At 36.8% G+C, this 25661-nt stretch overlaps 1 protein-coding gene across 1 annotated transcript in view; it reads right to left on the minus strand.

Moving 5' to 3' along the window:
• Positions 1-2087: 2087 nt before the first annotated feature.
• Positions 2088-25661, minus strand: part of mthfd1b (methylenetetrahydrofolate dehydrogenase (NADP+ dependent) 1b) — a 35643-nt gene continuing 12069 nt past the window's right edge. The window contains exons 4-27 of the mRNA XM_084097129.1: positions 24401-24454; positions 24184-24320; positions 23946-24046; positions 18068-18204; positions 16965-17076; positions 16227-16354; positions 16005-16102; positions 14534-14707; positions 14269-14405; positions 13985-14031; positions 13790-13897; positions 12653-12727; positions 12093-12195; positions 11797-11873; positions 9192-9332; positions 9033-9101; positions 8705-8816; positions 8339-8478; positions 8125-8166; positions 4930-5030; positions 3502-3679; positions 3222-3329; positions 2933-3085; positions 2088-2750 (exon numbers count right to left, since the gene is read on the minus strand). Of these exons, the coding sequence (XP_083953255.1) occupies positions 2661-2750; positions 2933-3085; positions 3222-3329; positions 3502-3679; positions 4930-5030; positions 8125-8166; positions 8339-8478; positions 8705-8816; positions 9033-9101; positions 9192-9332; positions 11797-11873; positions 12093-12195; positions 12653-12727; positions 13790-13897; positions 13985-14031; positions 14269-14405; positions 14534-14707; positions 16005-16102; positions 16227-16354; positions 16965-17076; positions 18068-18204; positions 23946-24046; positions 24184-24320; positions 24401-24454 (2622 nt within the window). The 3' untranslated portion in view covers positions 2088-2660. The remainder of the gene's footprint in view (positions 2751-2932; positions 3086-3221; positions 3330-3501; positions 3680-4929; positions 5031-8124; positions 8167-8338; positions 8479-8704; positions 8817-9032; positions 9102-9191; positions 9333-11796; positions 11874-12092; positions 12196-12652; positions 12728-13789; positions 13898-13984; positions 14032-14268; positions 14406-14533; positions 14708-16004; positions 16103-16226; positions 16355-16964; positions 17077-18067; positions 18205-23945; positions 24047-24183; positions 24321-24400; positions 24455-25661) is intronic.

Consider the following 25661-nt stretch of genomic DNA (forward strand, 5'->3'; position numbering starts at 1 on the left):
CCTTAAGAGAACAGCCAGAAAAATGGAGCGCAACTGGAAGAAATTAAAGTTATTTCGCATTTCATGGAAAGAGAGCATGATTGCGTACAGAGAGGCCTTAAAAACTGCTAGATCTGCTTATTTTTCAACCCTATTAGAAGAAAATAAACAAAACCCTAGGTATTTCTTTGAAATACCTTCAACCAGATGGAACTGGATAATATTCTGATTGTTCCAAACCAATCTGACTTCTGACCTGTAATGCTGCCTGAATCATAATCATACTGTACACTGTTCGTTCATTCGCCAGAGGAGAACTGGCCCCCCGACTGAGACTGGTTTCTCCCATGTTCGCATATTGCAATCTCATAATTCTGTACAGTTGATAATACCTAGAATATCAAAATCTACTGCAGGCAGCAGATCCTTTTCCTATTTAGCACCTAAACTTTGGAACAGTCTTCCTAACATTGTCCGGGAAGCAGACACACTGTCAGTTTAAATCTAGACTAAAAACACATCTCTTTAACCTAGCATACACAACACATTATCAATTTCTATAATTCAAATCAGTTAAATTATTGTTAGGCTGCATAAACTAGGTCAGCCGGAACAGGGAAGACTTCCCTTAACACCTGATGTACTCGTTACATCATAAGAAAAATGGCATCTACGCTAATATTAGTCTCTGTTTATTCCGAGGTTTACCGTAGTCAGCCGGATCCGGGACATATCCAGATCAGATGATGAACCTGCACCTAGACACGACCACAACACATCCCTGAAGTGTCAGCAGAGACTGTGTCAACTTGACTATCCCCTGCGAAGGCGTCATTGACACAAAGTTTTTTTCCTCTGTACATATGAAAACGTTGTAATAATGATTCCCGTTCAAAAATTTTAACCCATTTCAAAGTTTGCATTCTCAGGCCACCAAAACGCTGTTGTCATGTAAACGAATGACCAGAACGCATTAAAAGATTTCTGTTTTCAGTTGAAAATGGTGTCGTGTAAACGGCCCCAAAGTTAATACCTAATGATTTTTACAATGGAAATGTAATTTTCCAATTATTATTATTTTATTTTTTAAATTACAAACATAATAATGTCAGGTTTGGGGACCACACGATTTTGTCTCTGCTTTTTGCGGATGATGTTGCCGTGTTGCCCCGTTGCCCCATCAGACCAGGACCTTCAGCATGCACTGGGACGGTTTGCAGCCGAGTGTGAAGCGGCTGGAATGAGAATCAGCACCTCCAAATCCGAGGCCATGGTTCTGTCGGAAAAGTTCCTGCCTCAAGTGGAGGAGTTCAAGTATCTCGGGGTCTTGTTCTTGACCCTTCTGCAGTAATGCGGTCGATGTACCAGTCTGTCGTGGTGAAGGAGCTGAGCTGCAAGGCAAAGCTCTCGATCTACGTTCAATCTACGTTCCTACTCTCACCTATGGTCATGACCGAAAAGACAAGATCCCGGATGGCTGGGCGCTCCCTTAGAGATAGGGTGAGGAGCTCGGTCACTCGGGAGGAGCTCAGAGTGGAGCCACTGCTCCTCCACATCGAGAGGGGCCAGCTGAGGTGGCTCAGGCATCTGTTCCGGATGCCTCCTGGACGCCTTCCCGGGGAGGTGTTCCAGGCACGTCCCACCGTGAAGAGACCCCGCTGGAGGGATTATGACTCCCGGCTGGCCTGGGAACGCCTCGCTGTCCCCTCGGAAGAGCTGGAGGAAGTGTCTAGGGAGAGGGAAGTCTGGGCATCTCTGCTTAGACTGCTGTCCCCATGACCAGGCCCCGGATACGCGGAAGATGATGTATGTATGTATGTATGTATGCATGTAATTATTGAGCTCATAATCACTGCATGCTAACTGGCTATGCTTTTTAAAGTTGTTTTAGATGAAGCTAATTAAACTTAATGAATTTCAAATGCATCTTAGCATTTATTTCAGTCAAGTAGCAAGAAGTACTAAAGAAAAATCACACATTAGATTACAAATGTTTCTCCTACATAGCAATGAAAATAAATACAAACTTATTGGTAACTTTTTGTGAACTCTATTGCTTCTCAGATTCTCAAATCAAAAGCTGGCATTTCAGACACAAATGAGACTGATTGCATTTGAGGCTCAGTTCACAATTTATTAGAATTTTTTATTCATACAATGCAAAACATTCAAACAGAATCTGACAATCTTTCAGTATACAGAAGCTTACCTACACTCATTTGGCACTTGACAAGTTTCAAATTGTTGCCAGAAACCTTGTAGAAAGAACATAGTTCTTAACCGAAATAACAAGTGTTCATAATGTTTAGAAATTATAATTAATTTAAAAAAAAATGTTTTAACCACTTACAAAAACACTTGGACCAGACCATACCAAGGACAGTTTTGTGCTCCAGTATAGAAGCAAAAATATTTATTAGAAATAAATGTTCATTAGGAAACCGGACAAATGTAATAGATCAGAATATATCAAACGTTATGACAACATCTGTTCTGTTAGTAATATAAACAACCAATAACCTCTGATCTGAGAGGATGGAAGACTTAAGTCCATTGGAAGGAATCCTATGTGGACTGACACAAACTAATGTTAAACAGGAAAATGAATAATTACAACTTAAAAGATGTTTTATGGATCCATTTTGATGCGATTATTACATACCCCAATAAAAGTGCCTCATTTAAAAAAGTCCAATAACCTCTCCACTCTCAGTGTTAAGATCAATGTCGTAGAAACATGGTCGAGTAGGAAGGCCAGGAATAGTCGGCATCTGCATAAAATTATGAACATTTAGTTTAGATGGTACCAATCACATTATAACTACTGTTTTTACATAATTACAGATTGAATAAAAGAATGAACGAACAGTTATTTAAACAACCAGGAAAATCCTCTGAGGGGTTGAAAAAATTAGATGCATATTGTTAAAAATGTCCATATTACGCTACTTACTGTGCCAACCAGTGGGTAGAGAAAGCCTGCCCCTACACTGGCACGAATGTCACGAATGGGGAGAACAAATCCAGAGGGGACGCCTTTCTTTTCAGCATCATGTGACAGAGACAGATGAGTTTTTGCCATGCATATGGGTAGACTTGAAAAACCCTTGAGGGAGACAAAAAAAGCTGTATAAACATAATGGTAATCTCATGTTTAAGGTTCTCTAATGAGAGACAAAAATTCCAAGTTCAAAATCCCCCTCTCTTTACTTTACAGGGTACAATCAATCTGCTATTCATACCTGTTTGCTATACAGGTCCACCTTTTGCTGAGCATCTGGGAGAAGTTCAATGTCATCTGCACCATAGATCTTCTGCGCAATGATTCTGATCTTGTCTGCAATGGGTAACTAAGAGAACAACAAAAATAAATAAGCAAATGGTGTGTGAATGGGTTCATTTGAAAAATATGGCAGTAGAGTAAACCCTCTAATATTGTGTAAAACATGCCTCCTTGCAAATTAGTTTTATTTATAAAAAAATAATAATAATAATGCTACAACACTATTCTTATTTTTTTACCTTAATGTCATAAAGGAATTTGAAGCTGCTGGGTAAATCTGCAGCTTTTTGTACTGCTCTAGCCAGATCTACAGCACCGGCGCCCCCATCAGCCCAATGAGAGCAATGCACAGCATCAAACGCTCCTGCCTCTTTGGCTAGTTTACAGATCAGATCCAGTTCAGCCTTTGTGTCTGTCCTGCAAACATGAGACAGCAAGATTTAGTTTGAACAGCATATTAGCTATACAGCAGTTTGATTTACATTGTCTGTGCATAAAATAAAACCATAATTCCTAAATGATGCTCAATATCATTCAATATCAAGAACCTTTACTCAAAGAAATAAATATAGTCACAGTCAAACCTGTTGTTGGCTTAATTTTAGTCAGATTAATCATGTATGGCCTTCAATCATATTTACTAAGTGCAATGTTTTAATTGTGTGTTGTCTGTGTACATGTGCAATCTGATGTCTTTGGCCATTGCATCTTAAAAATCCTGACCATCTTGACAGCTCTTCTTGACATTCATAGGAGACGTAACAAATATCCATTGCACATACAATTTGTAAACTGAATGATTCAATCACGAATCAGACAGATCTGGTTCACAATGATCCCGTTGCAGCAGTAAACGGCATACTGAAGGTAAACTTTCAGTGAACTTAAATGAGAGACTTTAAATGTACTGGGGTTTTTTTACACAAAATATTGTACTGTTTCAGAAGACCTATTTTTGGGTTAGCTATTCCTTCAGAAGTGGTTCAAGTTTGAAAAGTGTGTCTTGAGACTGCTGCATTTTATTGTTATCCACTGGGCTCTGTCTAGCTTTTTTTTTTAAATGCAAGGCGTCATGTGTGTTATTAGGGCAAAAAGCACATTATTTTGGTTACTTGCATTTTTCAACCATCTCTGTCCCTTCTTTCTTTTATGGACCACAAAAGGAAAAGAAAAATAAAAAATAAAAAAAATTGTCCTGCTTGCACTCATCCATATAATGGCAGTGAATAGTGACCCGTATCAATCTTTTTAGAATAGACGCACAATTATCACAGAATGATCCCATGCAAGATGTGAAATTTTATTTAAAATCTAAATTGAATGTATTATTTAACAAAATTCTTGACCTTGGCCGTTGGTCTTCTCGCACGGCTACATGACGTGCACATTCGTGAGACTCGATTAGCACCGCAGTCCACTCTGTCTCGCCCAGGAATTTTTGTAGAAATTAGATCGAACAAAAAGTGACATTCTCTGAGGTGAATATATCAGCTGAGTTTGTCGTAACAACATCTCTGTCCATCGTAAACTATTATAGAACTGTGACCAACTACTCAATACACAAAGCTTTCGGAATTTCAATAGACACTATATATGCTTCTATAAGACGGATACATTTATCTTGAATATCTATACTCTATAGGTTTATTTAGCAGATGCAGTCTTACTTGAAAGCATTGACAGCTACAACTACTGGAACTCCAAAAAGCTGAGCATTCTCCACTTGTTTCCTCATGTTACTACAGCCGGCTTCCAGCAGTGCCAGATTCTGTAAGAGTTCAAACCACTTTCATCAGAACCACATCAAGTTTCACTCAGAACAGTTTAAGTGATTTCTCTTATATAGTTCAATTATATGTAGATTCTTCAGCATCTAAGATGCCACTTTATTACGCAAATGACGAGCACATAAAAAAAACAAACAAAAAAACACTCAAGGTGCGCCCCAAATCATGTACTTGTGCACTATTCGGAGTCATTTTGTAGTATAAATAGTGTGAGTAGTGCGTTCACACTGAAAATTCTAAAAAGAAAAAGTGCACTTTAAATACCCAGATGATGCACTTATGTAACCGAAAAAACGAAGTGTGTAACGTTGGACACTTCATGCACTCAACTGTCGCAGCTTTAATTACATAGCGGAGGGGAGGGGCTATCAGACTACAATGTTGAAAGACAAAATAAACTTTAAAAAAAAGTTCATGCACTACACGGTTGAGTACATGTGTATGGTGCTTAATTTTGGACACAGCTTCAGAGGTATTCTCTCAAGTCTTGAGTCTTTTGCAAATGTTGACACTTTCTATCTCCCCAACTAAAGAGCATGCCATTTAAAACTGGCACTGTTTCAATTAATTAAAGGGATAGTTCACCCTAAAATGAAAATTAAGTCATCATTTACTCACCCTGGTGTTGTTCTAATGCCGAATGCCCTTCTTTCTTTTATGGACCACAAAAAAAAAAGTCCTGCTAGCACTCATCCATATAATGGCAGTGAATAGTGACCCGTATCAATCTTTTTAGAATAGACGCACAACTATCACAGAATGATCCCATGCAAGATGTGAAATTTTATTTAAAATCTAAATTGAATGTATTATTTAACAAAATTCTTGACCTTGGCCGTTGGTCTTCTCTGCACGGCTACACGACGTGCACATTCGTGAGACTCGATTAGCACCGCAGTCCACTCTGTCTCGCCCAGGAATTTTTTTAGAAATTAGATCGAACAAAAAGTGACATTCTCTGAGGTGAATATATCCGCTGAGTTTGTCGTAACAACAAGTCATCGCGTTCATATCTGTCAACTGTCATTCTGACTTTCATCAGACATTTGGACTTCCAGTCTGGTGATATAAGACACAGATGCTTTTTTGGGATTTCTAGGCATTGTATTTCATGTCTTGTTTTTGTTACATGGGATTATTCTGTGATACTTTTGCATCTTTTTTTAAAAAGCTTGATGCTGGTCACTATTCACTGCTATTATATGGACAAGCACGAGCAGGACATTTCTTAATTCTCATTTTGCGGTCCATAAAAAGAAGAAATATACAGAAGAACATACAGAAAGTAGGGCATACAGCATTAAAACTACACCACAGTGAGTAAATGATGACTTAATTTTCATTTTAGGGTGAACTATCCCTTTAATGTCAATAATCCAATGTTCTGGAGTGACTCCTGTGATTCGCTCTCATATTTAAATGTGGCTGGCACTCTCAAAATTGTACAGTGTGTATGTGGCCTTTCATCAATGCCTTGAGTGGTACACTGGGGGAAAAGAATTTCATTTTTAAGCAGATAAATACATAGACAAACAGCTATAAAATCAAACATTTGGTATATACTGTACATTATGACCAAAATCTGACATCATGCAATGAGTAATTTTTTATTATTTGGTGATGGTATACAATATTGATCAAAAGGTTTAGAACACCTCAATTTTTCCAATTTTTATATTTTAAGTTTAATGTTAAAAATAAAGCATTATAATTAATGGAATTGTGTTTAATAATAACGTAAATAAAAAACATTTGTGGCATTCTTTCTACAATAAAAACGTACACTTGTCTTGCTTAAATTTCCATAACTAAATGCTGTTGTAAAATTTTTGACTCGTAGCGAACATCACAATATAGTCATCTTTCCTTGGAAATTCTATCCAAATAGGTTATACATTTTCATACAAATAGACCATACATACAGTGGGGTTTTGGACAACCTCACCATAAATCCTTTTTCTTCTCAGCATAAATTAAAGCTTGGCTAGCAAATGAAGACTAGCAATAATTATTTTTTATTGGAAGACAAAATAGCAATTTATACAAGTCACAGTCAGGTATGTGCCTTTGGCAGCTATGATGTCTAATTACTGGATTCAATTTGTCCCAGGTTTCTTTTTTGAAGATGTGTCAGCATACCTTCACAGCTTTATTGATTGATACTGGACTGATGAGATGCAAGCTATCTCTGTGATGGATAAGCTAACCTACAGTATTCTTTGAGATTAAAGTCACACAAAATAACAAATGTGTAATGACTGGATTGAATTAATCTCCTCATATTTTAATATATATTTACATGCAAAAGAAATGGAATTATTTGCACATTAAGGCTAGAATACACTGAACAGATTTTAAAATGCTACACATCAAACACTTGCAAACTTTAAAATTGGTTACAGAAAGAAACTGGGCATCATACACTACCAGACTTACAAATCATACCGAACACACGCCTACATGCTGACTCCTTCAGACTACAAATCAGGGCAAAAAATATTAAATATTTAAAACAAAAATGCCCTTTTGTTAACAGCAAGGTTTGTTCTTTGTGAAAAAAACAACAACACAGTGCTGTTTTGTTTATATTTATTTGATGCACTTTCTGTAAAATTAATAGAATTTTAATTTTAAAAATGAAATAAATCTGGAAAAAATAAAATAAAATCTAATTTAGTTTTTCCAGCCCGGTTGACCACCTAAATGTGCATTCCTTACAAAGCATAAATTTGTATTCAGTATTAACACTGCAATATGTATGTTAAGGTGCTCCTCCGCCAATGGATCTGTTGTTTGCTACTGTAGCGAAGATGAACATACAGTAACTTGCTCGCACTTTCAATAAACAAGGACAATCTAGACTTAATTGCATATGTAATCAAATAACTAATTAACTGTGGAGATGCAGTGGCTGTATTGTCATCTGTATAGACTATTGACTGAACTCATTAATAAAAGTGATTCTTTTTCCAGCTACTCAAATCCCCACTTTAAATACTGACCAGAACACATTTCAAAGACTACTTATCTACAAGTTCCCAGACTAGCAGAAAAACATTAAAAATCTTACAGTACCTCTTCAATATATTCTTTCGGAAGAGGCGCACCTGCAGTGACCTATAGAAAAGATACAAGCAATGCACATTAATAACTCCCTGTACAAAATTATATGTACAAGAGGTGAGGCAAAATGTCAAACAGCATGAAACTAAATCATGCCAACAATGTTCTCACTTAAATTTTTTATTTCTCTCCCACGACACAGTAAAGGGGTTATTCTCAGACTCACCGTTGGCCCACCTCCATGCATCTTAAGTGCTCGAACTGTGGCAACCAAGACCACAACATGAGGCTTGAGACCAGAGTAGCGACACTTGATGTTGAAAAATTTCTCCATCCCAATATCTGCTCCAAAACCTGCTTCTGTGACTGCAAGAATACAACAACTAGAGTAAATCCATGCTGATGGGATCCTTAACATTTTGTACAATTTTGTAAATATTAAATTACTTTTGGTCCTTAACAACAACATTTTTTTTTTTTAACAAACTGTCTTTTTAATTGACAAAGCTTTAGTTTTGAAAAATTGGCAAATTATATTGACTCTTCATAGATAGATTTAAATTATGACAATAACAAAGTTCTTTCATCTTACCCACAAATCCCTGAGGTCCAACTAGTTTCAGAGCAATTTTATCAGCCAAGATTGACGAGTTTCCATGCGCAATGTTTGCAAAAGGTCCAGCATGAACAAACACAGGGTTTCCCTAAACAATTGTTCATACAACAGCTTAAGTCACAACTCTAAAGCACCCGAGAAAGAAGTGACAAGAAAAAAGCTGCAAAACTGAGCTAAGCAACTAGTGGATTTGAGCATGAAGTAGAGAAGATGTATCTATGAAGCCTTCAAGGCCTGTGTAGCTCTAGGTGATTCACATATTAAATTGAATATAGTACACATAACCCAGGACAACTCCTCTTACCTCTAGTGTCTGCATGAGGTTTGGCTTGATGGCATCTCGCATGAGTACTGTCAGAGCTCCACATACTCCCTAAGACACAATCATTACAGAATCAAAACACACGCAAAACATTTAGACATTTTAATTTGAGATAAAATGAGACATATGACAGCAGCACACCAAATCCTCTGTGGTGACAGGCTGACCACTGCGACTGGTGGCCACCACCATTTTTGCAAGTCTCTGCTTCATGTCCTCCAAACTGGTGGTGAGAGCTAAAACAGCCATAATCTCACTGGCCACAGTGATGTCAAACTGGGCCTGCAAAACAAAACACAAAAAAGTTACTTGGCCTGGTCTGCCAACAGAATAAAATAAAATGTTCATCATTACAATTGATTGCACATGCATGTTCTGCCCGTTTCAAACTTATCTAGCATCATGCATTGTGTTTACAAAGAAATTACTGTCATTAGCTATTTACATGGCTCACTTGGGAAATAAATAAATGTTAAACTATAATAACTTGTGAATTATTCAATTTTACAGCTACGGAGTTCTTATGCAAGTTCTTCAAACAAGAACACTTTTCTTATGCAGTGTTTTTTAACTGGTCTACATATCTGGTAGACATCTTTGTCCATTGCAGTCTTGCGCCACATTGCTGCATTATAATGCCAGGTCAAAGTTTGAGATTTTCCGCATTTTTTTTTTAGGTGTAACTGGCATGGTTTACAGAACCATGTAAAAAATGTGTCTGTAGTGATGCTGTATTCAAGCCAAAGGAAAGCATTATTCCACTGTACAGAAAAGAGTCTGTACTGGAGGATATACCTCAGACAAAAAACATGTTCACTCTGGAAAAAGGGATTTTGTTCCAGCTTTCTGTTACATTCTTCCAAAAATTTAATGTTTTAGATTTTCGTTCTTTTAAAGTCCAAAAAGTCCTCAAATGTCACATTATTCAAGGACCAAATTATGACCTTATTATGGCATACATGTACTGAATTAAAAAGGTCCATTTTATGTTCTCGAAACTATTACTAAATATTAATTCCAGTCGCTTCATTTTCCCCAGCTGCCTAAAATGAAAAATGTATTCTGGACATGTTATAAATAAACAGATAAAAATTATTTGCAGTCTGCAACTGCCCATATCTATGAGTGAATAAATAAATAAACCTAAAGTTACTTATAAAAGGGAGACATGGTAACACTGGAACCCACTACTGCAGAAAGACATTTTTACATTTTCAGAATCTGATTGCTACCAAAGCCGCTACTTTCAACATCATCCAAAAAAAAAAAAAAAAAAAACACCATACAAGATTTTAGTTTGAAATACGCTTTGTGAAAGTCAATATTAAATGAATTATTGACTTAATAATTACACATAATTATACAAGTGTACCGAATTATTTCCGCGTTTGCATTGATTGAGTTCTTTTTAGGTTTTTGAAACCTATAAGCAAATCAATAGCTGTGCTACTGTGTATTATTGGCTAGATTTATGCAGTGGTATAGTTTGCAACTAAAGCCACACACCCTTATTATATCGGTGTTCAGTGTTCTTCTGGCATTCTTGATTAACTGATGTAGAAAAATAAAAATAAAAAATGGAAAAAAAAGTTCGGCCAGCTCCAAGGATGCGCATAGTTTTTCTGTACAATGCTAAAATGTGTTCGTTTGGCTTAAATACAATATTGCCACAAATGCATTGTTCTGTAAACCAGATTGGTTTACCAAAGTGAAAACAATTGTCTGGAGAGTTTTGTGGCTTTCATGAATATTAGTATTAGTAGTGTTCAACTGTGGATGGTGGTCTAGAATGTTTTACTCTAAGGATAAAGAATGATTTATGCTGTAATGGATGTAGTTATAGCTGACAAGGTTTCTGACATGATTTTTTTTATTTTTCTGATTTAGATTTTTTGCATATTTTGTTGCATTTTGTAGCAGAGGAAATAGGACTGACATGACATGAATTATATTTTTTGATTATTTTGTCTTGTGTGAATGTAAAATTTACCTAGCATCATTCATTGTGTTTGCAGAGAAATTACTGTCATTAGCTAGATACATGGTTCACTTGAGAAGTATTAAATGTGACAAGAATACAATAATTTTTTTATGCTGCATTTTTATTGTGTCTCATGTGGACATCTTTGTCCATTGAAGTGTCTTGCGCCACAAGAGCTGCATTACAATGCCATGTCAGTGTTTTTTTAGATGCTCAGCATTTTGTAAGCGTAGTCCAGCGGTCATTGAACACACTATGGCGACACTTTTTGGATGGTCCCTTTTGAGCATTATGTTGACTAAGTAACGTTGAACCTATGTGTCAACTAACTCTCATTACAGTATTAGTACACTGTCTGCTTAATATCTGCTAACTCTTTATTGTGATGCTCCTCCAACAGACATTCTGCTGACTATAAGTAACTTTACAACTACAAGTCAACTTATTCTAACAGTCTACTAATAGTCTACTAACAATCTAATGAGAGTTAGTAGAGATGTAGGTGCAATGTTCCTTATAGTCAACAGAATGTGTTAAAGAGACTATCAAAATGTGAAGTGAAGCCAACACAATTTATTTAATTTAGAATTTAATGTGTTAAGATAATTATTGAATTCTAAAAAATAATTAAATATTTTGTTTCAGACAACTGAAGTGATGTAGGCTGTAGACAGTGAGGTGGCTGGTCAAACAATGTTTGATCATACCTGTGCATGCTTGTGTTCATCAGTGTATAAAGCATTAGGTAACATGTGTGATGCTCACAGTTCTGGTAAAGCCCTTCTCAGTTGGAGACTGGCCAATGGTGATTTTTCTCAGAAAACGATCATTTGTGTCCAACACTGTGATAAAAACCAAAAAAGATTTACATTTCACCTAAATGTGTATATACAGCAATTCATAATGTAACACCATCAAAGCCAATAGCAATCTACAAAAAATTTCTAGTTTTATAGATTGTTTTCTAAGCTTGAATTCAGTTTGATATTAATTTTAGCTTATTCATCTCCTTAGCATAAATTGTAAGAAAAACAGAAACAACAATACACGTTCTATCGCACCTCGCTGCCATGTGATGGACTCAGGGTCCATGTCCAGCCTGACGAAGCGTGTGATTTCCTCCTCTGTTAACGTGCTGGGGTCTGTTTTCTTTATGCCTAGTTTCTATGGGTACAAGAACATCAAATATATTAAATTACAGAAAGCATGACAAAGTTTATATGAGCAAATCTAATGTAAAGATTAGTTTTCGGGTGTGTTCACACTTGTAGTTCGGTTCTCTTGGTTGTTTTGGTCTGGACCAAAAAAAAAAAAAATTATACATTTAGTCCTGGTTCGCTTTTATGAAGTATATATTGCAGCGGACCTTGTCGAACATCCAAAACTCTGCTGTGTGCTGGGCTAAATGCGCTGACTATGTGCGTACAAATTATTGTACAGACACCCATCTTTTCAGGGTCTCGGTGCGCACCAGGGTTCGGATAGCAGTGTCAAATGAACCACACTAACAGAGCAATCACACCGGGTGTGTTTTAAATCGAACCAAACCTGCCAAGTGTGAACACACTCTTAGAAAGGGGGGATATGAAATGACACACACACACACACAAACACTTTTTACCTCAAGTCTGTTGATCTGAACTGGGGCAAACTTCCTCTGACCTTCAGTCAGGGGTACCAAGCGATTAAAGAGAGCCTAGTGCAGTGATAGAATAATATTTTGCAGTTGATTTGGACAGCATACTTAAATTGCATATCTTCTCAGTTTTAATTAATCTTAGTGCATCCTCACTGTTCCCCACATTAATTAAAGGTCAACATTTAAGGACACAGCCATGGTCCCCATTTTGTATAAAAGCAATACAAGAGCTCTTAGCCATAGCCAGGTTACAGAACTAAACTCAAATTACACAGGCCTAAAATAAATCAATGCTGCTATTGCACTAAAAAAAAACACATACAATACATGATAGTGTTCCTGAGTTACTAAAATGAGCTACCCACAGATAAACAGTTCAGGGGTTATGCATGTAGGTTACAGTTAGATACTGTATGAACAGTCATTTTTATTTACTAAAAAAAGTCATAATAGTAGGTATGTCAAGATGAAATCATTGGAGCATTTCAAGCATTTTCAATTTAGAATGAATTTCCTATTCAGAGTCATTTAAAAAAAAAAAAAAAACTTTTGTTTTACATTTAAATGTCCAATAATTCTTAAAACAAAAGGTACATTTATTAGAGAAGTAACAATGCATTGTTTCATAGATTCTATCTTAAACTTTGTCTTAATCACTCACAGATTTTTTCATTTGTTTTTAACTTGCTCTGCCAGTGCAGAAGACAAAATGCACTCAAAATTAAAGACATTCTCTGAAAACCTAATATCAAATGTGGTGTTGTTTTATCAATATATCATTGTGGTCCTGTTTCAAGTATTTTTAGATATTTTAACTGGAAATTTAGACAAAAATACTATAAATAATTATTTTTTTGTGTGCAGTATACTGACTTCTAAAGGCACTTTTGTGCCTATCCAATGCTTTTGTCTGCAAAAAAATACTATCTTTAATTTCTTTATTTTGGAGCATTTCAGAGTAGTTTTATCCGTAAATGTTAATATACAATTAAAACGCAATTAATTTGATTGCAATTAATTAGATTAAAATATTTAATCAACTGATAACTAATAATTTTCCAACAATCACACCAGAATGTGATTTCCGTGATCAAATAAATGAATTAAGACAGACATTACCTTATCAGACTGGGTGGCTTCATGAAAGATACGAGCATCAATTGCAGCAGCTACTAGGTTATTGGCTGCTGTGATTGCATGAATGTCACCAGTCAGATGAAGATTGAACTAAGAAGAAAAGACCATCACTGAACACATTATTTCACACATCTTTATTAATCAACCAAGCAGCTGACAAAAAAAAAGAAAAAATACCTCTTCCATGGGAATAACTTGAGAGTAGCCCCCACCAGCAGCACCACCTACAGACATGAGAATTGAGGTAGTCATTTAATTTTCCATAGTTGCTCTCACTTCTATGCAAACTGACAAAAAATCATAATGATTGCACAGGAAATTCACTTGCTTTGCCATGTGGTACTATAAATCAAATGCTTGGTAAAAAAAAACTGGTACATCGTTTTTATACATTTTTGACCAAACTTTAACCTCAGTGGTAACCAATTGGTATATGACTATGTCTTATCAGCATAATTTACCTTTGATGCCAAACGTTGGGCCTTGTGATGGTTGGCGCACAGCTGCAAACGCATTAAGTCTGAGATGAGCCCCGAGTGCTTGAACCAACCCTATTGTAGTTGTGCTCTTTCCTTCACCCAGAGGAGTTGGAGTAATTCTATATTAAACAAAATGTTACTTCCTTGCACAAGTATCAAAATCTCCAATCCAATACATGCCTATAAAACATGAATTTGATTTTCATCTCTTAGAATAACACTTGACAGAGACAGAGAAAAAGATTACCCAGTAACAACCACATATTTGCCATCAGGTTGAGCCTGCAGTCGATCAATTGTTTTCAGTTGGACTTTGGCCTTGGTCCTGCCATAGAGCTCAACCTCATCCGAAAAAAGACCAATTTCCTTAGCAAGGCACTCAATGGGTTTAGGTACACAGGAGCGAGAGATGGCAACATCACTGCATGATGAAAATAAACAAACTAACTATTAAAATTACAAGAACAAAAAGTCAAAAGTGAAATATATTGGAACAACTATTTATTTCAAGAAATCATTCAGATATTAAAATCCGCCCCCCCCCCCAAAAAAATCATACCACCAAGAAAAGAAATGCATGCATCATAACAGTAGTCCATATTTTTTCAACCATTCCTTTAAAAGTCAATCTCTAATAAAAGGGCAAGTTCACCCAAAAAAGAAAATGATCCCATAATTTACCTCAAGCCATCCTAAGTGTATATGACTTTCAGCCAAAAACAATCAGAGTTATATTAAAAAAATATCCTGGCTCATCCAAGCTTTATAATGGATGGTACCTTAGGTTTAGAAGCACAAAAAAAGTGCATCCATCCGTCATAAAAGTAATCCATATGGCTCCAGGGGGTTAATTAAGGCCTTCTGAACCAAGGAGATGCGTTTTTATAAGACAAATATCCATATTTATAACTTCATAAACTAGAACTGGCTTCCGGTAACAGCAGTAGGCGAGTGACCTCTGACCCGACGTATGACGTATTAATGAACTCGGAAGCGCGTAGGATAGACAAAGCAAAACAAAACAAAACACCGGACACGAATTAGAAGTCTAAAATGAGAATTTTTTTAAAGCAGTTACCATAAGAGAATGATTTTAGTTTATAAAGTTCTAAATATGGGAATTTTTTTTTTTTTTACAAAAATGCATCGCTTCGCTTTAGAAGGCCTTTACTAACACCCTAAAGCCCTATGGATTACTTGGTAACACTTAACATTAGCTGATGTATTAACTAACATTAACTAAAAATGAGCAATACATTTGTCATTAATCTTTGTTAATGTTAGTTAATAAAATTCACAGTGCATTAACTAAATGTTAACAAATACAACCTTTGATTTTAATAACGTATTAGTAAATATTGAAATTAATATTAACTAAGATTAATAAGAAGTAAGAACAATAAGAAGTATTGTTCATTCTTAGTTCATGTTAACTAAGGTAGTTAACTAATGTTAACTTACTGAACCTTATTGTAAAGTGTTACCGATTACTTTTATGATGGATGGATGCACTTTTTGGAGCTTTAAAAAGTCAGGCTCTATTCAATCCCATTTTAAAGCTTGAAAAGGCCAGGATATTTTTTAATACAACTCTGACTTTCTTCTTTTAGCCAAACACAATCATATACACCTAGGATGGCTTGAGAGAGTACATTTTTGGGTGAACTAACCCTTTAATATATACTCATCACTATTGCTTTTTGCATTTGCAATCTCACCTTGGAACTGGTCTTTGCAGGTTGAGTGCGGTGTAGTTTATATTCCACTTCCCAAGCTCTTGTGCTTGAAGGAAATGCTTGGCACTCAGAACTGTGTTCTGTGACATTAAAAGCAAACATTGAATTTTCTAAGAACCATAATAAATACATGCTACTTCACTTTGTCACAAAAAAACACAATTGTAACAGATGTGATCTCCATGAGAAACAGGAATAATGTACCTGCATGAGCATGGCTACAGTCATTGGGCCGACTCCTCCAGGTACAGGTGTAATAAACGCAGCCTGATCTTTGGCTGAATCATAGTGAACGTCTCCAACAAGTCTCTTTCCACTTGGTCTGCTGGTGTCTGAGATAAAATGTAAGTGACTAAGTGACAAATTTTTTGAACCATGGATTTCACAAATTCTCCTAAATTCTAGTGCACATTTCAGACAATACTCACAATCTTTTCGGTGCTTGGAAAACTAATAATATTAATGAAAAATCACATAAAAAGCATGAGAAAATGCCCTCTAAAGATTTTAAACAACTTTCAGGCACTTTTAACAACAATTTTTTTTCCTTACATTTCAAAAATGTTGTACAGCATCTTTCAACATACTGTACATGTGTTTAATTTTTTTCATTTATAACAAAAATAAATAAATAAAAAAATTCATAGGAAAGCAACATCCATGCAGCACACTTGTTTTATGTTGCTCCAATGTTGTTGTTTTATTTTTGCGCATGCAAAATATGTATATATAATTGATCATCAATTTAAAAGAAACTCGATTATTAATATTCATGAAAATTTTAACATCACTAATTCATTCATTGAGACCATTTAAACAACTACAGGAAATGCAGAAAACATCTAACCAAAAAAATTATATCTTTGTAAATGAAACTGAAAACATAGTAGAATCCTACCAAAAAAGACTTGCATTAAAAACGCATCTGTTCCACATACACACCTGTGATGGTGTTAATACCGCAGTCAATGACCAAAGCACCATTCTTCAGCCACTCTCCGCGAACCATCTCTGGTTTACCAATCCCAGTCACCAGGATGTCTGCCTTTCCCACCTACAACAGAAACCAAAGGGTGCACAAATGACAATTATTATGATTCAAGCAGTTTGAAAATGCAGAGAAAATGTACAACAGTAAACAAGTGTGTATTAATAGAAATGTTAGTATATATTATTACACGGCTCTGTGGAATACTTGATTCTGCGCCATCCAGCGGGATTTTATTCCCAAATAACAACCGCTGAAAACAGATTACGCAGGCTCATCTGAGTTACTGAAGTCACCAGCGCTATACACCTGCTAGGAACGGGTTTTCTTCATGAAAGTTTTGCATTTGATGAGCTAATAAAATATTAAAACTCAGTCAAATCAATATTTTGTGAACAGTTATTTAATTATGCCATCCAGTATCGTGGACTTGAAATGGCTGTTAATATATAGTATACATTTTGTAGGACTTGACTCAAGGATTTAGGGGATTTATAATCCAAAATGCAAATTGATTCTTATAGCTGCCTAGTGTCGGACAAATGTGTATCTGTGAGCCTGAGTAGTGGTGAATGATTGGGACCATCCTGCTGAAGTCTGGCGTCTCTGACGTCTATATAATTTTATGGAAGAGGAGGAGAAAGAAGAAGAAACAGAAAGAAACAAGTACAAGGTTTCTACAGCTTTACGGTTAAACCCCTAATATTCCTCGGGGAAAAAACAATAGCGTTCCCAGAATTTTCAGTTTATCTTTGAGTAATCTGTTGCCATATTTATAACCAGACTAATGCAAGCCTCATAAAAATAAAGTTTCAATGCCACATAAGCGACTTGATGCAGACAAAAGAATTTCCATGAAATTTCCAGGCTCTTTCCAAAATACTATTTTCCATGTTTTATTTCATAGTTTTGATACTTCAGTATTCTAAAATGTGAATATTGTGTGTGCGGATTTTGATTAGCTAATATAATATAATATAATATAATATAATATAATATAATATAATATATTGCAAAAAAACAAACAAAGTGTAAATAAAGCTCCAGAGCTCTTTACCTCAGAGGCCAAGTCTGCAGTCTTTGAATGACAAGTTGTAACAGTGGCATGATTCCAAAGGAGAAGGTCGTGCATTGGTGCACCAACAATCTTACTGCGGCCAATTACCACAGCTCTTTTTCCTGCCACAGACACACCTAAACACAAGAGATTAAGGAAATGCAAATCATGAATAATCACCATTTAAGATATATACACTGTTATAATTCAAGTTCATTTAAGGTGGATGAATGGTTCAACCAAAAATTATGTCAGCATTTACTCAACTTCATGTCAAACACTTCTGTGGAACACCGAAGGAGATCTTTGAAGAATGTCAATTTTTTTCCAGACAATGACACTCAATGGGGTCTAAGGACTAAAATCCTAATATCCTAAAATCCAGTCCATAATCCATTGAACTCCAATCCAAGTCTTCTAAAGCAATATGATATTTTTTTAGGAACAAATTTTAAGTGGTTATACACTCTCAAGTAAATTTAAATCACTGATCAACTTATATACACAAAGGCCAAATCATGACACAGGTGGCAAACGAGTTTAATATTTTTGACAGGTTGCCACATTTGATTTGGACTTTGTGTACATGAGTCAGATTGAAGATTTATGGATTACTTTTACTCTACCTTGATGTCATTTTTGGAACTTTTTTGGAACTGTTTGACCCATATTAAGTTTCATTGTATGGACAAAAACAGCTGTAGCATACTTCAAGTATCTCCTTTTGTGTTCCGCAGATCTAGAAGGAAATAGTCTCATAGTTCAGCTTAAGTAAGTTACTGAACTTACTTAAGCTGAACTATGAGACTATTTCCTTCTAGATCTGCTGCATAGCCTAAACATGCTTGCATTATTTTCCTGTTGTCACTGTAAAGCTGCTTTGAAACAATCTGTAAATAAAGACGACTTGACTTAAGAAATAGTAATATTTTCCTGACAATAATAATTTTTAGTACAAGGACCTCATAAATGCCAATTGTTTATTTTTTTAAACATGCCATTACAATATCTCACTGTTTTGCTATAACTGTATAAATGAGTTAAAATATATAGATGCCTTTTTATTTTTTATTTGGTCTTTTTATATTTGGTCTTTCGCAAAGGGATAGTCATATCTGGGTGGACTTGGCATCAAAAAGTTTGAAAACCCTGCTCTAAATCAGTGGTTCCCAAACCTGTCCTGAAGGACCCCCAACACTGCACGTTTTCTTTGTCTCCCTAATCAAACACACCTGATTCAACTCATCAGCTCATTATCACATGGGTTAATGAGCTGATGAGTTGAATCAGGTGTGTTTGATTAGGGAGACAAAGAAAATGTGCAGTGTTGGGGGTCCTTCAGGACAGGTTTGGGAACCACTGCTCTAAATGATTTGCTTTCTTGAGACTTCAGACAGACATCTCGAGGAAGAACTGGTGTGTGAATTTGTGAATTGAGCGTGAATTATATGAGAACCATTATATGAGAACTGAACTGAACTGACCTGGACCTGGACGATGACATTGCGGTTTTCTCCAGAGCAGCTGTATAGATAAATTAACTAAACTTTTTTTATAACAGAAATGAACCATGGAACTCTGGAGAAAACCGCAATGTCATCGTCCAGGTTCAGGTCAGTTCAGTTCAGTTCTCATATAATGGTGTCAATGCAGGCAGATCAATAATATTGTTGAATATTAAGTGTCCCCAACTAAGCAAGCCAAAAGCCAAAGGTGAAAGTTGCAAGGAACCAAAACTCCAAGTGACAGAATCGAGAAAACGTTGGGAGAAACCAGGCTCAGTCGGGGGGCCAGTTCTCCTCTGGCCAACGAATGAACAGTGTATGCTTAATAAATAGAACAGCTTCTAAATAAATCTAAATAAATAATAGCCTAATAAATGTGTTTGTATAATAGCCTTTCACAATAAATCATTTGACAGCAAATAGGCCTAGAGGAGGACAAATAACACTCCAGGCCAGTCGTACTGCTGTAGATTCCCTAGTTAACAAACCGGGTCAAAATCCTCGACTTTCTTTTTGTTTGTTTTGGCATGCCAATGTTGTTCAAAAAGTTATAACATTTTATTTCTAATCAGTAGTAGAAAAGTAGGAGTCACCTATTCTTTTGTTTAAACCTTTCCTTCATTTGTTTTTATGCGTTAACAATAAATGGTTGAGTTTTTTAATTTGGCAAGTTACTTTAAGTTATTTTCACTTTTTAGATAGGAATTTTTTTCTCTCTGATAAAAATAACCCTCCTGCTGGTTGTTTTGTTTCTTAATAAATTAAACCTACATGTACAAATCAGATGGCGGACCTGCGCCTAGACACGACAACAACGCATCCCTGAAGTGTCAGCAGAGATTGCGTCAGCTAGACTCTCCCCTGTGAAGGCCTCGTCGACACGACAGCCATCGGCACTGATCCTCAACAAACCCTTCTCCATACCGGCGTGATGACTCTGATCTTCAACCAGATGGAACTGGATAATATTCTGAATGATCCAAACCAATCTGACTTCTAAACCTGTAATGCTGCCTGAATCAACTGGCCCCGACTGAGCCTGGTTTCTCCCAAGGTTTTTTCTCCATTCTGTCACTGATGGAGTTTTGGTTCCTTGCCAATGTCACCTTTGTCACCTTTTTTCACCTTTGTTGCCATTGGCTTGGCTTGCTTCGTTGGGGACATTACATTTAACATTTAATTTAATATTCAACAATAATATTGATCTGCCTGCATTATATGAGAACTGAACTGAGCTGGACGATGACATTACAGTTTTCTCCAGAGCGGCAAAATTAACTATATTAATAACTTTTTAACAACAAAAATGAAACCTCACTAAACTTACTTAAGCTGGACTGTGACGCTATTTCTTCTGGAAACAAACTTTGTTGCATTATTTTCCTGGTATCTCTGTAAAGATGCTTTGAAACAATCTGTATTGTAAAAAAGCGCTATATGAATAAATGTGACTTGACTAGACTATAGTACAGACTAGTTGTAGCAACCCTCTTGCAGCCCCTGTTCTAGACTTACTCCAGCTCAGTTGTTATGATGGTGTATCTAGTATACTTTAGCTGTGTCCTAGCAACTGTTACAGCTGCCATTGATGAGTGGCAGCTATGTTTGTACTAGACATTTTTCAAAGTTATATTAAACTGTCTGAAAACAAAACAGGGTTCACAAGCTGTCTAAATATGTTCACCATGGTCCATTTATAACAAAGAGTATAAACTATATATATGTTATGTAACGCACAGAGACATGATGGTTGAAGATCCACATGCATTATTATGTGGGCAATCCACAAACAAAGTCAAAAACAGGCAAAGGTATTGCCTGTATATCCAAATAATCATACCCAAATAAACAATCCAAACAATGACTAAGATAAGGGCAAAGGTAAACTGAGAAAACTAAAAGACCAGGCAGAGATTCAAAACCAAAACATGGGAAAACCAGGATACAAGGCTATAAGTACCTACAGACATGCAAGATCTAGCGATGAGTGACTGATAAACCGGGCTTTATTAAGGGTGAGCTAATAAGACTAATGAGACACAGCTGAAACCAATAATGGAAGATGAGCCTGGGCAAAGTTGGTCGTTCTACTGGGGGACTTCAACGCCCACGTGGGCAGCGACAGTGACACCTGGAGGGGCGTGATTGGGAGGAACGGCCCCCCTGATCTGAACCCGAGTGGTGTTCTGTTACTGGACTTCTGTGCTAGTTACAGCTTGCCATAACGAACACCATGTTCAAGCATAAGGGTGTCCATAAGTGCACGTGGCACCAGGACACCCTAGACCGGAGGTCAATGATCACCTTTGTGGTCGTTTCATCTGGACTCGGCAGACCCAAACGTACTGAGAGGGTCTGTTGGGAACGTTTGGCAGAGTCCCCTGTCAGAGAGATCTTCAACTTCCACCTCCGGCGGAGCTTCGACCGAATCCCGAAGGAGTCTGGAGATATTGAGCTGTGGCCGTAAGGCCGTAAGGTCTCCGGTGCCTGTCGAGGCGGCAATCCATGAACCCGGTGGTGGACACCGGAAGTAAGGGAGGCCGTCAAGCTGAAGGAGTCCTATCGAGCCTGGTTGGTAGGCCTAGGTCAATCCTAGGTAATGTCCCGATTATCTTGATGGTTCTACAGATTATCTGATCAAATTTTTTTCCGGGACATTACCTATGATTGTCGGAAGGGGAGAAATCGGCTCAAAATCAGCCCGATTATCTTGTGATGTGTACCCAGCATTAGATATTTAAATAAGCTGAAACCCAATACTTATGTTTAAGAACTGACATAGCTTAGACTTTTTTCATATTCCTTTATTGATCTGCCTGCATTGATTTATTGATCTGCCTGCATTGACACCATATGAGAACTTAACTGAGCTGGGGTGCGTTTCCCAAAAGCATCGTTAGCCAACTATGTTTGCAAGTTCCGTCATTATCTGCATAGTTCAACGAGTCAGTGTTTCCCGAAACCATCGTTCTAACGAACATTCGCAAACAGCATTGCAGAGTTGTGTAGTTGGAACGACAGCTCTCGACCTGTGGTTAGAAGCAGAGTTTCTAGTTCTAGTCTAGTTTAGACACATGGACTCAATAAATCCTTATCTTGAGCAAAATAAGCAAGCTGACATTCAGTACAACCTGTGTCTTTTATTTAGAATACATACAAATGTCATTTACGTCTTTTAGTTTGTCAAGAGATTTAAAGCACCGTTTTTGAAGAGTGCGCATGTGTGAACGTGCTCTAGCCTGCTATGTAAGAACGAGACAATGATTGAATCTGGAAATAAAGCAAAATAACTGAGAAAAATGAGAAATGGTCCTCAGATGCCATGTCTGTAATTTATAGCGAAACACCTATCATTAATTCGATCTCAAACAGATTCATTAAAATAAGTTATTACTCCACCACGTGCGTGATGTCATAAACCAATGTGGTTGAACGACCGCTTTACGACAATACGGTTTCGGGAAACAGTCGTGGCTAGCTAGTTGATTTCTTCAACGATGCATCGTACTATAGTAGTTAAGCAGCAAGTTACATCATTGTTCGGGAAACGCACCCCTGGACGATGACATCACGGTTTTCTCCAGAGCAGCTATTTATGTAAATAAACTAAATTAATAACTTTTTTACAACAAAAATGAACCATCACTGAACTCACTTAAGCTGGACTATGATGCTATTTTCTTCTAGAAACAAACTTGCATTATTGAATTATTTTGTAAAGTTGGTTTGTTATCTTTGTAAAGTTGCTTTGAAACAATCTGTATTGTAAAAAGTGCTATATAAAAAAAAAAGGTGACTTGACTGGAGCTTCACTCGTCAGGCCCTTTTAAGGTTGCAAAGGCCGGGACTTCCCTTGCTAAAGAGCCTAGAAGCTCAGGTATCGTTCTATTATTAGAGAATATTGACTTAGAATATCACTAGACAGTCTATGTCATATTGCAGGTGTCTTTTTATACTTATAGACAATTTGCTTATGACGGCATGGACTGTCATCAGTCAATCAATTGGCAGGTTTGTCACACGTGCTTCAGACACCAGTCACACTGATGCCGTCCCATAGCGTCAAGCCAGAAGCATTCTCTCGTTCCCCTTTTCAGGGAAGCAAGGTTACATTTGTAACATTGTAGGTTTAAATAATGTTAAACATTACGTCCTGTTATGTTTGGTGTTGCTAATAATTTCCACCGTGTTCTTATCGAATTTATATTTTAAATTAATTTCGTGAGGAGAGCTGTTGAAGCAGCACTGCACACTACAAAATTTTAAGCGAGCACAACTCACCTGTTTGGTCATGATAACTTTTCACAACCAAATTACATTTATAATCAGTTGTGTAGAGTGTTCCCTGCTTTAGTCTAAGGTGTCCGTCTCACCTGTTTGCTTGATGAGCTCCATACATCCATTAGGGGTACATGGGATAAAACAGTCACCAAGATCACCACGTGCTAGTTTCCCTGCATTTATACTTGTCAAACTGAAGCAAGCAAACAAACAGAAATCAAAACAGCTTTCATTATTTCATGGAGCAGAATACAATTTGTAGAAAATCACATTAAATCAGAATTATAATTTAATGGCATAATGGTAAAGACTGAATTATATTTTCTGTACCCATCAACATCTTTCTCTGGAGCCACAGCATTGATAATCCTTTCTGTATTGATAGTGTGGATGGAGTCGAGGGGCAGCTGGACTATGAGCCCATGAACTTTGGAGTTCTCATTGACTTCAATTACACTGCACATAACCTTCAAAATGTGTAACAGTTAATCATAAATGACAAAATCTGAAACAATGGTTAATCACTCCTTCAGATGATCTGTCCTACCTCATTTTCAGTTGCAGTCTGTGGAAGTTTCACATGTACAGCATTGATCCCGATCTAAAAATCAAGACAGTAATGGTAATTAAAGTGGTCCTGAACTACATTTCTTTATTATTTTACAATGTTCCCTGAGGAAACAATCCACTTATAATTTAGGTCAGTTTTTTTTTTTTCATAAAAAGCTGTTTTCTACCCTGTTATGAACACTCCGGTTTGAGCACTCAGTTTATGTTTCCTTTAAGACTTCAATGTAAATGGCAATTGCTACGATTGCATTGCATCTATGCATATGAAATAAGCATTATACAAGTGGAACTGTTGAAACTTGAATTATGATTGCAGTTGCTGAAATGAATCATGCAAAGTGTAACGTACATCTACTCCATCAAAGGTTCCTTTTAACAATGTGTTTTTGCAGCACTGAGCATTGTAGCCAGTCAATGCTTCCATATAATGGTGTAAAACTGATTTTCCTGCCAAGACAAAAGCTGAGATAAAACTCACCCTACAATAAAGCAATGAAACGCACCCTAGACAGAAGATCGTTAAGAAAGAGCACAGGACATTGTCTTGTCCAAACTTATCTCCTTGTTTATATATGCTCCCTCCTCAAGTCACTAAAAGTTCACATATGATGCATCTTGTGAATCTATTGTTTTTCCTTTTATGTTTGGTATCATTTTAAATGTCTCAGTGCGATTTGTAAAATGGTCTTAATTTCATTGCAGTCATTGGTATTACGAGAAAGATTGAAAACTCACTTCAAGATATCTCCCCTCTCCCCTAAAACCAGGTATTACCCCCCCTGGATGCCTGGATGCCAGCCGAACTTAGCCCCGCCCACAACATTTTTAGGTCGGGAAGTTCGGTCTGGACTTGATCTGTTGTGGAGCAATGATGCTCGAACCAGAGCTGTTTGGACCAATCAAATTGTCAGGGCGGGCTTTATACGATGATGGACAGATGATCAACAGTAACGTAATCATCCACGTCACCAAAGACTGCTTGGGTTGAATTCGTTTACAACAAAGATGACTGCCGCTGGAGAATTGAGATTTCATGAGTTCACACTTACAAATAAGTCAGATAGAATAAATGCATATTTGGTGTGCTGTCCGAGGAGAGGGCTCCGGGCTCAGTATTCGGCCCGAACCCAAAGTAGTCTACTCCCCCCGTATTCGTATTCCTGGCTGTGGAAGAACAAGCCAAGAGAGAGTGGAGGGATGCTGAAAACTGTCAAGGAATGTTAGGTGAGTTGACAAAG

This window comes from Abramis brama, assembly GCF_963993115.1.
Source record: "Abramis brama genome assembly, chromosome: 21".
Lineage (NCBI taxonomy): Eukaryota > Metazoa > Chordata > Actinopteri > Cypriniformes > Leuciscidae > Abramis > Abramis brama.